The sequence below is a fragment of the Trichomonas vaginalis genome, chromosome I (genome assembly GCF_026262505.1).
Source record: "Trichomonas vaginalis G3 chromosome I, whole genome shotgun sequence".
In the NCBI taxonomy this organism is placed as follows: Eukaryota; Parabasalia; order Trichomonadida; family Trichomonadidae; genus Trichomonas; species Trichomonas vaginalis.
In genome coordinates, this window is record NC_067203.1 from 12,966,574 (window position 1) to 12,983,464 (window position 16,891).

The 16,891-nt window shown below is 29.7% G+C and overlaps 6 protein-coding genes across 6 annotated transcripts, besides 4 other annotated features; all 6 read left to right on the plus strand.

Moving 5' to 3' along the window:
• Positions 1-4,845: part of a mobile genetic element that runs on past the window's edge.
• TVAGG3_0977750 (uncharacterized protein) lies at positions 1,306-1,740 on the plus strand (the record flags this gene model as incomplete). Its single annotated transcript, XM_051253896.1, has 1 exon — positions 1,306-1,740. The coding sequence occupies one exon, from the start codon at positions 1,306-1,308 to the stop codon at positions 1,738-1,740; it is 435 nt and encodes a 144-aa protein (XP_051079470.1).
• On the plus strand, positions 1,768-3,342 carry TVAGG3_0977760 (uncharacterized protein; the record flags this gene model as incomplete). Its single annotated transcript, XM_051253897.1, has 1 exon — positions 1,768-3,342. The coding sequence occupies one exon, from the start codon at positions 1,768-1,770 to the stop codon at positions 3,340-3,342; it is 1,575 nt and encodes a 524-aa protein (XP_051079471.1).
• TVAGG3_0977770 (repellent protein 1 family) lies at positions 3,373-3,843 on the plus strand (the record flags this gene model as incomplete). Its single annotated transcript, XM_051253898.1, has 1 exon — positions 3,373-3,843. The coding sequence occupies one exon, from the start codon at positions 3,373-3,375 to the stop codon at positions 3,841-3,843; it is 471 nt and encodes a 156-aa protein (XP_051079472.1).
• On the plus strand, positions 4,326-4,646 carry TVAGG3_0977780 (uncharacterized protein; the record flags this gene model as incomplete). The annotated part of the gene is made up of 1 exon (XM_001307622.1): positions 4,326-4,646. The coding sequence occupies one exon, from the start codon at positions 4,326-4,328 to the stop codon at positions 4,644-4,646; it is 321 nt and encodes a 106-aa protein (XP_001307623.1).
• A 96-nt stretch (positions 4,846-4,941) lies between the features above and the next one.
• TVAGG3_0977790 (ATPase activity, coupled to transmembrane movement of substances) lies at positions 4,942-5,559 on the plus strand (the record flags this gene model as incomplete). Its single annotated transcript, XM_001307621.1, has 1 exon — positions 4,942-5,559. The coding sequence occupies one exon, from the start codon at positions 4,942-4,944 to the stop codon at positions 5,557-5,559; it is 618 nt and encodes a 205-aa protein (XP_001307622.1).
• A 1,644-nt stretch (positions 5,560-7,203) lies between these two features.
• Positions 7,204-7,660: a mobile genetic element.
• Positions 7,661-7,667: 7 nt separating this feature from the next.
• Positions 7,668-11,338: a mobile genetic element.
• Position 11,339: 1 nt separating this feature from the next.
• Positions 11,340-12,263: a mobile genetic element.
• A 2,466-nt stretch (positions 12,264-14,729) lies between these two features.
• TVAGG3_0977840 (DNA/RNA polymerase superfamily) lies at positions 14,730-15,696 on the plus strand (the record flags this gene model as incomplete). Its single annotated transcript, XM_051253899.1, has 1 exon — positions 14,730-15,696. A coding segment is annotated over one exon (967 nt), but the record flags the coding sequence as incomplete, so codon positions are not given.
• Positions 15,697-16,891: the final 1,195 nt, after the last annotated feature.

Here is a 16,891-nt window from a genome sequence, read left to right on the forward strand (position 1 = left end):
CTTTATTCGTAAGTTGAAGTTCTGAGGTCATTTATTTTTGTCAGCAATGAGGTCATTTGTGATAAAAATAAGCCGCTAGCGGCATGGGCGAAGCCTATGTGGTCATTTACAATACAGCTATTGTAGAGTTTAACAATTGTGCTTCAATGTATAAACAATCTTTCCCATCTGGAGGTAAGAACACTGGGCACTTATGGTCATGAGTGGAGAACATGTCTATCCAAAACTCACGATTGAAGCCAGTTAATTTATAGTATTTAGGGTTAGGAAGTGGTGAAGTTCTTGTATGACCAATGAACTCATTTTCAACTCCCTTACTTAAGTTTGAATATAATATAGCTTGCTTTCTATCCAAATGCCAGGTGTTACAATCTTTGAAAATTCATTTTTCCTCGGAAGTATTGCATCATAATTGAAAACATTCTTGAAGTCTTCATTGGGTTCAGAGATTTGAAACCTTATACGTAATGGATTTTCTTTCTTTTTAGCGACTTCATTGAATGGTGAATATATAACAAACTGACAGTCATGAGTTCCATCTTCATTTTCATTAAATTCATAATGAAAGTCTATAAGTTGTGGCTGACTACCTTCTTCTTTCAGTTGTGCAAGAAACTCACGTAAAGGCTGTAAAGTTTGTACTTCAATATTGAACTTTTTCTCGAACATCTCATTAAATGAAATCATACATTGCAACAATGTTGTATCGTCTTTAAAGTATTTGTATATGTGAATGTTTTGGGCGCTTAAAGACTGTTCGTCATTTTCTATCTCGACTTGAAGTATAAAGTCAACCTTTCTGAAAGCACGTGTTATATACATAGATGTTATGCCAATGTACTTCTCTTCATTTATGTTCACAATCCAGTCTGTTGGAAACTTAAACGTTACTCTGTTCCCCTTTATTTTGACGTCAGGGTTTTCACTACTGAACGCAACAGATAAAGGTATTTGTCTATACATTTAGTTTGGATAAAAATAAACCATTTACTCTTTCTTTGCTTCAGCTTCCTTTGCTTTTTGTTCTTCCTTTGCTTTTGCTTCTTCTCTAGCTTTTTTCGCCAGCAAACGTGGGTTCTTCTGTCTTCCAGCAGCTAATGCAGCTAGTTGTTTTTCACTAAGTTTTCTCTTTGGTCTCTCTGGCTTTTGTTCTTGTTTTTGTTCCTTCAGTTCGGATAAAATTTGCTCACGAATTTCTTTTCTTCAATGCTTCAACATCTATGACCCCTTGGGTCTTGTCCGTAGGGCTGTCTGAGTCATTTGACTGCAGATAAAAAACAAAATTAAAACTTTAACCGATGTAAAATGAGCTTGTCAAAATCAGAGCGAGAGTCTATTATATTAAATGACGCAAGAGGAATACAACATCCTTTCTATTATGTAAGTCAGAGTAAAGATGGTAAAATATACGTAAGAAAAAGAAAGGTTCCATTAGCGAATACAGAGAGCGACAACATTAAGGTGCATGGCAAGGGTGAAGTCCACGAAGCCCATATAAAACCTTCTGTTCAAACTGAAAAGTCAATAGAACCAGAAGAAAAGAAGCCAGATGTACTTTCAATAACGAACCAAGAGCTTATTGCAAAGTTCGTGAATTTCATTGAAAAACAAACCGAGTCAAAGAATCCTGACCCGCCAGTGAAAGAAGTTGAGACAAAAGAGAATGTACAGTTCATTGAAAATGTCAAGAAACAACTTCCACCACGAATGCCAAGAAGAAGAGTGAGAATAATGAAGTAAATAGATATTTTTATCCGAAGTAAATACATGCAGAACGAACAGTTAAACGAATTTACTCCAGCAGAGCATATTCATCAGATTCGCTCATATTTCGATATCATAGACAATGCAGTTCAAATTGGTGACACTAATAGAAAATATTCTGACGCAAAGATTCCATCACAACCTGGAACTGCTAAAGATAACACATGGGTAACATTCAATCTCTCACCTCCTGGTGAAAATATGTTGGACCTTTACAATACATTCATTACGTATAAAATGGAAGGTCAATTTATTGTAGATAAAGAAATTGGTTCAGGTTCCAATAAAACAAACCCACCAGGATTTTGGATTGGTTTCGATGACGCTTTCTATGCAGTTGCTGGATATCAAATCCTTGCAAATGGTCGTATCGTATATTCTCAAGACAACGCAAGAGAAGAAGCATATATAACTTCAAACTCACAAACTACCGAACAAATAAAGAAAGTAGATGTTTTCTCAAAGACTCGACATGAAGATGTATGGAGTCATTCGGGAACATGCAGAACAGGACAAATTGTTAGTGGTCCAATTACAGCAGGAAAATCATTTGATTTTAAGCTTCGTTTAAGAATTCCTGTTAGAAGATTCCTTCCATTAGAAGCTATTCGATTTATTCCAGCTTTTGCAGGAAACATTCAGCTTAAAGTAAAGTTCAGTAGCGACGCCTTACAATGCACATCTATATCTGTAAATGATATCATTGCTTTCAATCCAACTCTTAAAGTTGCATTTGCTTCAGATTCAAATCCACCGACAAATAAATTTGTTCCATGGAATGAACCATTCACTATGATAACGAAGGCAGTAGAAGCTAGTGGAACAGTTACTATTACAACTGTAACCCAGCAACTATTTCGAACAAAGATGGATTTTAATGAATGTTTCATTCATCCAAAGTCATTCTCTTTAGACCCTAACATTTATACAGAACTTGTAGAACATTATACAAACGAGGCTTTATGTTTTCCTGTTAAAGTTATGGATTGGATTCCTATGGACGGTTCATTCTCAAAGAATACAGATAGTTCAAGTGCAACATTTACAGCAGCTTATACGCCTATTAATGTTAAAAGTATTTGGGCACTATTTAGAAAGAAAGACAACTATTATGTTAATTTTGAGAACCCTAAGTTTAAATATCTTCAGCTTTCCATGGGAGCTTATGGAAATATGCCTGCAGAACCTGAAAAATCATATGGACCTGTATTTTATGAAATGGTTGCGAACGCCTGCAATACAAACAATGATATGATAGGATTTAATGAAGATGTTATGAGGTCATTGGTGGATGATGGTAGTGTGGAACATAAATGGGATAGCTATGACAACACACATTTCTTATGTGGTTTTCCAACAGAAGTGGACTTTTGCTTCCAGCAAGGTCAAACATCTACTGCTCCAATAACATACAAATTGTCTGTTAAAGGACCTATTGAACTAGCAACTGAAAATGTACCAAAGCCACTTATTGGATTTATGAGGGATTGTTGCTTTGCCATTCAGGTGCGTGCTAATGGAATCCCCATAATAAGATTAGATGACTATAACTTAGCTACGGACGACAGTGAGGAATAAAGGATGAACGTTTATTTTTAAAGCTTATAAATGAGTTCTTCATCAAGCTCTCGTGAACCTTCACCATCTGTGAAACAAACTTTACCAAACGATTATGGAGCACCTATTGAATATTTCTTACGAGCTGCACAATGGCAAAGAGCAGTCTCACCAAGGTTAGGTGTTCCACCAGCTCCTGTCAAAAATAGCATTTGGTCAAGTCCTTATATAAGATATGGTCTCCCACTAGGTTTGCTAGCTACAGCAGGAGCAGTAATGATGTTGAAAAGAAACAAAGCAAATGTTATAAATAATACTGAAGTAGCTGAATTTGAACAAACTCCGACACCATCGCCAAAACCAACGTCAAAACCAACGCCTTCACAAACAACACCTTCAATGACTCCTGAACCTATGAAAGTACAAACTCCTGTTCAAAAGTCAACTCCAAAACCGACTCCAACATTTAAACCAGAACCTACTCCTCAAATAAATCGTAAAACTCCTGCGTTTCCTTACTGAAAAAATAATGTTAGTTTTATTTTATTTGAACATTTTATTTAGAGTAAAATGACGACTAAAGTCACTGAAGCAATGAAACAAAAATTTTTGGTAGAATACATTAAATCAGGAGCGGTTCCAGAAGGTTTTTACGTTCATACTATGAAGGATGGTAGAGTTCAGTTTAGAAAGATAAAGCAACCATTAGATAAAGAAGGAATTTTGAGAAAGATTAAACTTCATGAGGACAACATTGCTGAACTTAAGAAGAAGTTAGAAGAGTTGGAGAAAGGAAGAGAGTTATAAAGTAATGAATTCAACAGACCCAAAGGGTCAGAGCCGCTTTGCGGCTAGGGTGAAAAAAGAGGTGAAAAAAGAGGTGAGATTTCACCACTTCACCTAAATTTATTTTTGCGCTATGTTTTCATACGTGTGAGGGTGGTGATATCATTAATTTTTAAGTTTATTTTATTATTTTACTGAAAATTTTTATTTGGATGTAAATGACGAAAACTATTGAGATAACAAACTACAACGGTCATGAGTTCAAGAATTTGTTCTTCGTTCCTCGTGAAAATACATTCTATCAGATACGAGGGAGAAAGGGTAAAGTTAGTTTGAGCGTTTATGAAGGAATGAAGAATGGAAAGTTTATACAAGCATACGATACAAACGGTAAACGTGTTTCATTAGCTTTGTCAAAACTTACTAACATTCATTTTGACAGTGATTTTGACCTATATGAAGAAGAAAGTGAGTCAGAAGATTATGAGCTGTTATGTGAAGCACAGCAATGGGAGGAGTTGCAATACTTTTGTAAGTGAGAACGTTTATTTTTTACATTAGTGAAGTCGTTTGTGAAAACGTTTATTTTTTCATTAGTGAGGTGAAGTGGTTGGCGGCTTTATAAATATTTAAGGTTAAGTTGGTGTTTGTGTTTGTGTTGTAAAATATACATTAACGGTTTCGTAAAGTGTCAAAACCGCTAAGTTGTGTACGGAGGCGCGCAGTGCCACAGTACACGACTTAGGTATACTAACTGTAATTGCAGAAACAGCAATCAATAATTTAGTTGATTCTCTTGAATTGAATGAGCACATCAATAAACAAGTCAAAGCAATGTCAGGAGGCAATGCAAGGAAATGTTCTGTTGCAACAACTTTCCTTTCTGATGCACATATTATTTTATTGGATGAACCAACATCTTCTTTAGATCCAATTGCAAGACACAAAGTCCATGAACTCATCAATCGTTACAAAGGTGTTAAAACATTCATGTTGTGCACACATCTTCTCGATGAAGCAGAGAACCTTTGTGATACAATTTCTATCATGTTGAATGGCTGTGTTTATACAATTGGATCTCCACAGTACCTTGCAAACAAGTTTGGTACTGAATGGAAAGTTGATATTCTTTTGGATAATCCATCACAAGGAACACAGAACAACATTAATGATTTCATCACGAGGGAGATACCAATGGCATATCCAACAATTATCAGACCAACAAGTAGAATTTATTCTATTCCAAGAAAGGAAATTTCTATCACGGAGTTGTTCAAGAAACTTGATGCTGCACAACAAAATAACATTGGTATCAAATACTACAGTTGCTCTTGTTCAACACTTGAAAAGGTCTTCCTTGAAATCGTCATATTGAGTGAACTAAGAAATCTTGAAAGTGATACAGAAATGAGCGAATTATCAGCTCAACCTAGAAATCTAAATGTTTCATAAGAATTTTTATTTTTGCGTCTTGTAAAAACAAAATATTATATATTTATCTAATGATTAATTTTTTTTTGACGGTAAACACATGATACTATCTTATAGAAAATTTGTACCATTTTTAAATAAGAGATTTTGTGAATAGAATTTGAGAATGATTTCAAAATATCAAATGATTATCAAAGGAAATCCAAGATTCACAAATATCCTCACAACGAAATTTCAGATTTTGTTGAACCCGCCATCAGATATTCAATAGTAGATAATTATGGTTGACATATGTTAACATTGATAACTTCAAGTTTAAATTTATTCGAATTAGGCTATTTTTCCAATTAAGGTAATGTTTTTATAAATAAGGTGGAATTTATAATGGACCCCATGATAAAACAATATAGAGCTGTGTGAGCAATTTATTTGTTGGTTAAATAATTGCTTATGAAATATTAGAGGTGGTAAATTTATGATCAAAAAGACAGTTTTCAAAAATTCCTCACAAAATTCGAATTCTTGAAAATGTCATAGCAAAAATTTTGATTCTTTCTATCTTCAAAATAATTGGAATCGATTTTTATTTTTTAAATTTGAATGTTTCACAAAAATAATCGCATTGAATTCATTTTTAACAAATGATTGGAAGTGTTTCTATCCCTAACACTGGTAAAAAACATACATATTCATCTATTAGCATAAGTGGTATTCAGCAAGATACATTTGTTTCATACACTATCAAACAAATTTTTCCTAAATGTTAGTCACCGTTACGGTGAGCTCACATTTCGGCATAGTTTAAGTCTAGGTTTTGCATTTTAAAATGTTTGTTACCTTATCTTCTTTCAAAAAGTGGCAAAAATTTGTTTGAAATTTGAAAAAGATATTTTTATTTGCATAAATGACATTCAACTAAGCTGTAGCATGATTCTTTTGCATGCTCTAGTTTTTTTCTCAGTTCAATCTCCTTCCATACTCTTGCTTGTACCAGTAAGATCGCACCAAAATTCTCAAAAATTAAGATCTCCAATTATCAAACGCCCTCATTAACGCCACTCATAGCCATCTTTCATGCATGAGAAATCGTTATTAGAAAATTTTTTACGGCTAATTATCTGATTCAAAGTAGTATATATGGATGGGTTGTGTGACTTTTTTTGTAAACGTAAGAATTCATACAATATCGAACGATTTTGTATCATTATTTTAACACATTAATTTTAAAATATATTTATTTTTTTATTCTTACATAAATGACCCAACAAGTAAAACCAGATAAAATAGATTATCGAATTTTAGAGGATGGTGTTCCTGTTTATATTCAAAGATTTAAAGGGAAGCAATATTATAGAATTGTTAATCCTGAATATCTTAAACATATATTTAAAAAGGAAGACTGTGAATTATTAAACGTTAATGATAAATGAAACCAATAAATCAAAACTGAGATATAAATATATTGGAAGTGATGAAAGGTGTAAAGATAAAGATAAAGTTTATTCAGTTTCATATAATGAATGGAAAACCAATAAGATAAGAAAACATTTAGGAGATTATGGTGAAAAATCTGAATTCTTTAAATCTAGTATGTACGAGAGAGTAAAAGATTCACTACCATAATGAAATAAAAAATAAAAAAATAAACTTTAAAAATTCATGTCTTACATTTTTGAATAATTTATTTTTAATTCGTATGAAATGAGCGTCAAAACTAACAATGTTAAAAAATTAGGATTCACAAACGAGGAAATAAAGGATATATTAGATGAGATGTGTTATGAAGTTAGTAAATATTATTTAAGAAATTGTCAAAAATTTGCCGAGTTATTAAATGATTTAGATTATGATGGAAAAATGAATAAAGATGATGTTATAAATTTCATATATCCCACATCTGAAGAAGGAACCGTTAATGATGTTTTCCCTGAATATTATGAAGAACGGATTAAAGATGATGAATATGATGAAATTGAAAGACTGGAAAAAATAAGAGATGAAATAGATGAAAAAATTAAGGAATTAAGAGAAGTTGAAAAATATAATGAAAATGAAGTAGAGGGTTTAATGAATATCCCAGCTTCAGAATCAGAAGTTCAGAAATCTCATGAGGAAAGATATAAAAATTAGAGATATAAAAATTGCTCACATTTGCTCACATTTTGGCACTTTTTTGTACGTTTGTCAAAAAATTGTGAGGAAGATCTCACAAAAATAGTCAAAATGTGAGCAAATTTTGAGAAGTGCTCACATTTTGACATACGATTATTTTCATACGTTTTTTTGATGAATTCTAATAAAACTTCATTACCACTTTCAGAACGAAGCGTAACTTTTCAGCACGTAACGCTCTATCATGTGTAGTGACATATTATTCAAAAAAACTCAGATTGCTTATCTTATAATAACAATTTCATTAGAAAAAATGCACGATTTCACGCTAAAACTTTGAAGCAATTCTTAAATTCGGATAAAAAATCGATATGTATTACACTTTAAACTTCAAAAAATGGTTCAAAATTTAGACTTAGTTTATCTTAACAATATAGCAGATTTTAAGCCGAACAAGTAGGAGTAATAGAAATAGCTCTTGAAAATAATTACAATTAGTAATATGTAAGTCAAAGTTCGAGTATTCTAATAAATAAACGTTCCGGATTTTCTTTACTACAAGAATCAATACTTAATATATAGAAGCAACATTAAAAACTTATTAGAGATTCAAAAAGAAAGTTGACTAAAGAGAATCTTTTTATATAAGTAATTTTATTTTTTTGAAATACGAGATCGAATAAACATGTATTTTATTTTATTACTATAATAATACGTTTTTACATAGTAAGAAAGTTTAGAGACTGAAATGAAATTAAAAATTGAGAAAAAAATAAAGCTTTTCTATAAAAATTCATATTAATATATAGTATAACGATATTACAATTTATTGATAGTTGTGTTAGAAAAAAGGTACATTCACTATTTTTGACAAAATTTTAAATTTTCATGGGGTTGTAAATCTTATAATAACTAGATGAATAAGGAATAAATCCCAGTATGATGTGCATCATTATATTAAACACTATATGTAAGGCTGGTGATTCTATTAACACTTATGAAGATCTATAGTATTTGAGCAGATAAATTTGATAATTTCCAAAACTCTTATATTTCAAAATTAAAGTGTGCGAATGCATTTAAATGAGAGCAAAAAGAGATTGATGCTGTTAAAACTATGTGTTAATTTGCAATTATTTCGCATCACAAGAACTACCCAGTAAATTCGGCTATCTTTCTTTGCAATTATTCTCCATTATACATATAATATAATGGTTAGGGTTTGAAGAAAAGTTACTAGAGAATTATTGACTTTTGAAATAATGCAGAATTTTACTTGAAGAAATCATTAATTTATGAGTTCCAAATTGCTAAGCATGACGAAGGATCATTAAATTTGCTACAATTAAATACACTTATTGCAGAATTAAGATTTTTGAAATTAAAAGTTTGAAATATTGCCTTTTTGAATAAAAATTTAAATTTTATTATATAATCATGATAATATCTTATAGAAATTAAAAGAAAATATTTTAAACCATTCAAATATTTTGAATGTCTTATCAATTTAAAATATTAAAAGATAGCTTGATTTTATCATCATTAGTTGTTATCAAAGTTTTCTTCTTTTGATGAACAACAGTAAATGATTTGTTAATTACTTGTCTTCCTTTTTCGCAGCAAAATCGAAAGTTATGATGATAATCTTGCTCTCAATTTTGAAACTCTCTGATTTACAAGTAAGCATTCCTTTGGAAAAGCAGTCCTATTCTGTTTTCAAGATATTTTAAAGCCTCAATTTCATACAATGCGCAGATCTATTCGAAATTGCAAGAACTCTCAAGAAAAATGCAGCAGCAAAGAAGATTCCATAGTTTCTAGCATCAAAAATTTACAACCTTAATACAACAGTTAAAGAGAAGCTCGAAAAGAAAATATTTAACCATAAAGCTGGAAACCATTCGATATCTACTATTGGATCTAATAAAAAGTTAATTATAACATATTTAACATGCTATTTGTTGACTTTGTTCCATTATATTACCATATATACTTTTTGAAATCTAAAATATTTTTACAATTTTAACCATGTGTTGTTGAAACCATATATCAATCTTAGCTAAAGTATAGTTTATGAGTCTGTCACCATCTAACGTATGAATTTTCAAAAATGTCAAATATGTTCATTTTTTCTGTAGATTCAGCCATAATTTCACGTTGTTATACTATTCAACTATTATTTAATATTTTTATCGATTTAAATATATGATGAGATGCTTAGTTCTCCTGGAAATCGATTTTTAATCGCAATTTTAACTTTCCAAAAAAAATTCAAAAATAAAAATCCCTCTCAATTTTCTAAGTTTTATAACTCGCCAAATCTCTAGCCAAATTTTTTTGGCCCGTATAAATATTGTTTGGCACTATATAGGGATGCTATTTATCATATTTTCATCCCATTTTACTGTTATCGCCTAGTGAATGTACCTTTGTTAGAAAAAATATACAACTAAAATGTCAGTTTTAAAAAATTTAAAAATTATATTAAAACAATAGTCATTGAGGATGGTTAATTGCAAAAACTCAAGAAACTATCATTATCTCTCTTTGCTTAACACATCTACAACTGGAAACATCATTCCAAATGTTGCATTCAAGAATCCTATTATTATTCTTTCTTTCAATCTTTTATATTTACTCTTTAAATTCTAATATAATATAAATTCTTCATTTCCTTTGTTTAAACTTTTTTCATTTTAATACCATTTTATCAGATAGTAATTTTTGTTTTTCTCTGACCAAAAATCTTCTCAATTTAACTCCACCTTCACAAAAATTCATTGAGTTCTCTCAAAATTCTTGTATTTTTGGTATACTTAAAGTATCATCTTCAAATATTTTTTTGGAGAAAATTGACTTTGCATAATATCGTAATACTTTTTAAGGCAGATAGATTTACCGTAAGTTGAAGAACTTTTAATTTGAACAGAAATTATTCAACAAATATTCTTTTTATTTGATCAAGATACGTATACCAATATGATCTACTTGCTAGGGATATGTAGATCACGTTCAGAATTTGCCAAGTTTGGTGAATATCTATGGGATTAGGGACATCTATTTAATTTAAGAACTAAAAATTAGCATAGGCGTATTATGCTGTTACTGAAATATATTTTGGATGTATAAATTTTTACTTAATACTCTTTTATTGTTATCATTTTTAAAGATTTTTTATTATGAGCAAAAAAATGGCAAGACAATAATATATTGTACATGCAATTTATTATTACTGAATAAATTTATCAATCAAATTTGATCACATACAATTTTTACAGATAAATACATTATCTCAAAAAATATCTATATATTAGTATATGTTACACGAAATGTAATAAAATGTATTACTTTGGTTTATCAATTTATAAATAAGAATGAAAATTTGTTATAGCTTTGTTCCAATATTTATTTTTATATATTTAAGTTATCCATTTTACTGTTTTCATTCATATTTATAACAAAATTAGAGTCCTTACATTATTTATCTTATTTCAATAGTGATAAAAATCAACTATATTTTGTAAGATCTTAAAAAGTGACAAAAATGGAAAACTACATTAAATTTATTTATAAGGATACAAAATTATATGTCATTCCACCAAGAGCGGTTAAAGCATTAACACTTTATTTATATATATCTCACAAGCTAAGTTTACCTCTAAACACATTCGAATTAACAACAAATAACTACATCATACTGGGATTTATTCCTTATTCATCTAGTTATTATAAGATTTACAACCCCATGAAAATTTAAAATTTTGTCAAAAATAGTGAATGTACCTTTTTTCTAACACAACTATCAATAAATTGTAATATCATTATACTATATATTAATATGAATTTTTATAGAAAAGCTTTATTTTTTTTCATTTTTAATTTCATTTCAGTCTCTAAACTTTCTTACTATGTAAACGTATTATTATAGTAATAAAATAAAATACATGTTTATTCGATCTCGTATTTCAAAAAAATAAAATTACTTATATAAAAAGATTCTCTTTAGTCAACTTTCTTTTTGAATCTCTAATAAGTTTTTAATGTTGCTTCTATATATTAAGTATTGATTCTTGTAGTAAAGAAAATCCGGAACGTTTATTTATTAGAATACTCGAACTTTGACTTACATATTACTAATTGTAATTATTTTTCAAGAGCTATTTCTATTACTCCTACTTGTTCGGCTTAAAATCTGCTATATTGTTAAGATAACTAAGTCTAAATTTTGAACCATTTTTTGAAGTTTAAAGTGTAATACATATCGATTTTTTATCCGAATTTAAAATTGCTTCAAAGTTTTAGCGTGAAATCGTGCATTTTTTTAATGAAATTGTTATTATAAAGATAAGCAATCTGAGTTTTTTTGAATAATATGTCACTACACATGATAGAGCGTTACGTGCTGAAAAGTTACGCTTCGTTCTGAAAGTGGTAATGAAGTTTTATTAGAATTCATCAAAAAAACGTATGAAAATAATCGTATGTCAAAATGTGAGCACTTCTCAAAATTTGCTCACATTTTGACTATTTTTGTGAGATCTTCCTCACAATTTTTTGACAAACGTACAAAAAAGTGCCAAAATGTGAGCAAATGTGAGCAATTTTTATATCTCAAAAATTACTTTTTGGAATCTACTAAAAATTTATTAGATGGTGATATTGACGAAACACTTTCAGAAGAAGGCACAAAATTTATTCATAAACATAAGCTTCAGTTTATTGACGATGGAGATTATCCATGTATATTACTTTCACCTCCTCTTGATTCTGAAAAATTCAAAAAAGCACTGAAAAATGTAACATATGCAACAAATACGATTAAGAAAGAAGACCATGATATTTACACAAATTATTATTTAAATAAATGTACAGGTGTTGATAAAGTTTTTGATTTGTTAGATAAAATATCAAAAGAAACAATTGGTACATATAAAATTTTATGCGATTGTGGTTTCATTATTGAAGATACCAATAATGTTTCATATGAAAGAACAGCACCGAAGGAAGACGAAGTTGAAAGGTCTATACCATTCGTTATTAAGAACATAAAAGATATGAAAACTTATAAACATTATATTTATTCATTTATTTCAGAAAAAATGGAAGCAACCCATAAAACATCATCTCATCATTTTATAGCTATTCATACATTCCTTTTCAAAGTTGTGAAATTAAATAAGACAGGAATTAGATTTAATGTATCAGGGTACGCATTCTTGAGTAAATTAAAATGTATTCGTCACGTCGCAGATGATAAAAATTTATGTGTTCTTAATTCATTTTATGGACTTTAGCCCTGGACTCTCTGAGTCTCGGACTTTAAAAAAAATAAACTTTATTTTTATTTATTTTTTAATTTTATTCTTACATAAATGAACAAAAATGGAACAGCTAAAATGAATGATAATCAAATAAGAGAAGGTAGAAGGTTATTTAAACGCTTCTATAACATTCCTGATGGTGTTAATCCTAAACTCGTAGAAGTTATTTAAATGAAGCCATAGATGCATATGAAGGATTTGACATTTCATCAGAAAGTGGAGGTTAGCAAGAATGTAAACGTTAATATTGATTTTTATTATTGTGACCCTCAACCAGAAGACGTAGACATTAAAAGGTAGACTTTCCATTAGTGGAATCAATAATGATAGATCCAGAATTTGAAACAGTAAATATTTTATTAACACAGAGTCCATGTGGAAAACTTCACGCTGACAGAATTACAGACGTTGAAGCACTCACAGGATATAAAGTTTGCCCCTTTTGCAAAGAAGAAGTATATTCTATCCGTGATGATCCAGAAAGGAAAAACCAAAGAAGATTTTTAAAACATTGTGAGAAATGTAAAGAAAATAATGGAAGATTAATTCAAGACGTTCAATTGCAAAACACACAACAACCATATGCACCACATATCACGAAACAGAAGATATATCAATGGCTATTAGCACATAATTTGCAGGAATATTATAAACCAACAAGATATTATATTACTTTTTGACTTCGAAACATTAGAGACTAAAGAAGAACTTCAACTTTCTGAATGTGCAACTTTGAACGCTTACTTAAAACCATTTATGGTATCATCAACTGTCAAAATAAAGCCGCAAAGCGGCGAGGTCGTAGACCGTGATTAAAACATTTACGAGGAATTTTTGCTTAACATCAAGTGATTCGTTCATCTCTGATTGGATTGAATTTTTATTTTCAACCTGTTCATTAGTTGCTAAATCAAATATTGAACAATATGAAGAATTAATGAATACATTAAATGAGAAACAAAAGGAAGCAATGAAAGAGCTTTTAGATGAAGAATTTAATAAAGTGAATATCATTGGTTTTAATTCGGGAAAGTTTGATTTAAATTTAATTCTTCGTGATTTAAATACTGCAAAATGGAAGATAAAATCAATGCTGGGTTCTTCTTCTCAATTTAAGCAAGTCATAGTAAAGAAAACAAACTGTCCATATGAATTAAGATTTATTGACATCAGAAATTATATAGCGGGTGGAACATTAGACCAATTCACTCAAGATTTCGGAAACAATAAATCACGTGTTAAATCCTTTTTCCCTTATCAATTCATCACATGGGAGAATTACGAAGATGAATTATATAAAAAGGAACCATTCACTCAAGATTCATTTTATTCAGCATTAACACAAGAAACAATATCCGATTCAGATTATCAAATATATCTCAATGATGCTAAAAATTTTGAGAATAGATTAGAATATTTTATTCATTATTGCAATAAAGACGTTGAAATTATGATTGACCCAATTGATAAAATTATTGAAGAAACATTTGTTTATAAAATTGACATGCTCATAATCTTTCATTATCATCTAATGCATCAATGATTCGTTACGCGTTAGCATATAAGAACTTCAATCCTAACGAAACATATCCAAGAAGAAAATGTGGAATCAAGTTTTGAATTAACGAAAAAGTATTGGAAATATAAAATTGATTCATATAAGAAACAAGATGAAAAGGCGAAAAGAGATACAAAAACAATGTTTCAATGGATGACTATCAATACTATCACGATTTAATCCTTTCATCTAAATGCAAAATGTGTGGTAAAGCGTTTACATATGCAAATAAACCAACGTTGGATAGAATCGATAATGAAAAACCACATACCAAAGAAAATTGTCAGTTAATGTGTTGTTATTGCAATGTCGTAAAATCAAATAAAGATGAAGATGTTCAACGTTTAAGAATCAATTTAAGAAATTATGCATTAAAAAATAATTTACCAATGACTTTAGATTCAGTTGAAGCTTATCACATTCTCCGTAATGGAATTACTGGTGGTTTATCAAATGTTCAACATCGTGTTAATCTTAAAGGAATCACGCACATTAATAAACTTTCATATAATCCAGAAACTAAAACTGTATCAAATGAGGACACCACCAACATTATGACTCATTTCGTTGGAGTTGACTTTAATTCATTATATCTTTCATCATTTTCATCTAATCCTCATGATTTCATTCAATATACTGACCATAAAATGTATATGCCGGGAAGATTGAATGGTGTTATCATTTGTGATACAGCAACAAAGAAAGCAAAAGCACTGGGAATTATTAGAAAGAAAAATACTTTATTCGTGGCTGAAGTAAAGGGTTACATTGATGAAAAATACATTAATGATTACATAAACTTTTTACCGATAATAAGAAACTTAGATATTATCACAGATGAAAAAACAATTGGCAGTTTTATGTATAATTACATGAAATCAAACAATCTACCAGTTGACCAGAAACAGAGGAAATTAACTCAGTTAGCATCAACACACAACCAATATCAACCATTTTCTTCTTATTATCTTTGGTATCTAATAGACAGATTTCATTTTATCATCGATGATATTCAATCAATTTTAACATTTACGAAAAACACTTGTTTTAATGAATTTGCGAACAAATTTATGAATGAAAGACAAAAGGCTGAATTAGAAGGAAATAAAGGAAAAAGTTTATTTTGCAAGATTTCGCTTAATGGATCATATGGTTACGATGCAATGAATACACAAAATTACGCAAAGACTAAAATAATGAATGCACAGAAGGCACGCGTTGCATGTATGTCAAATAAGTTTAAAAACATAAGAGAAATAGGTGAGGATACATATCAACTGATGCTCAAAGATAGATTTTATAGATGTGATACATGTTTACAAGAGGCATTCTTCACTTTAGATAATGCTAAATACTGGTATTTAGTTTTCATTTATGATTTTATGTATAAATGCATGAATGTTAATCGTTTTCATTTCATTGAAGGTGATACTGATTCATCTTATTGGGCAATCGCTGGCGATCCAAGTCTTCCTAACACTCAAGCATTTCAGGCGATTGTTACTGATAAACAATTTTATGATAAAAACATTTTCAAATTCGCACCTTTTGATTTCTTCTGTTTTGATGAGAAATTTAAACCTAAATTAAAGAATAAAGCTGAAGAAAAAGCACATGAGAAGAAGTTATTGGGTTTAGCAATTGAGAAACAAGGTGATAACATGGTGCGTTATGTCCTAAATGTTATACATCATTCAACGGTTCAATTGATGGAAGTGATTTTAAAAAGATTGCACAAAAAATGAAGGTGTTAGTTTAGACAAAATAACAATTAACACCTAAAAATATTTGGATATAATAAATGATAAAGTGATATTTGATGGTCAGAATATTAATTTACAACTTAAAAACGGGTCAATGACTCGCTTAACAATCGGTAAGACTGCATTAACAGGAGCACACACTAAGGCTGTATGTTGTGAAAATGGATGTTGTATGCCATTTATTTAATACAATTTAAAATTTTATTTTTAATGAAATGCCACAGAAGAGACAAAAGGAACCACAACGAATTTTTTAAATCCCATCACAGCATCAACAGCAACAACAACCGCCACCATTTGATACCGTTTTAGAAGAAGGAACCGTTAATGATGGGATTCAATATGTAAATAATGGTTTTGATACTATGATTCAAAGAGGTGGGCACCCTTAAAACATTGATTTTATTTTTATATAAATGGATAACGTAGATTTAAAAATTTTAATTGCTGATTTAGTATTTAGTCAAAATTTTCTTGATTATTATGATTTAAAAGCATATCTCCAAAAATATGATAACAATATAACGGGTGATGATATGGAATATTATTATCCATATTATAAAAATGAAGTTTTGAAATATCATGATAAAATAATTTCT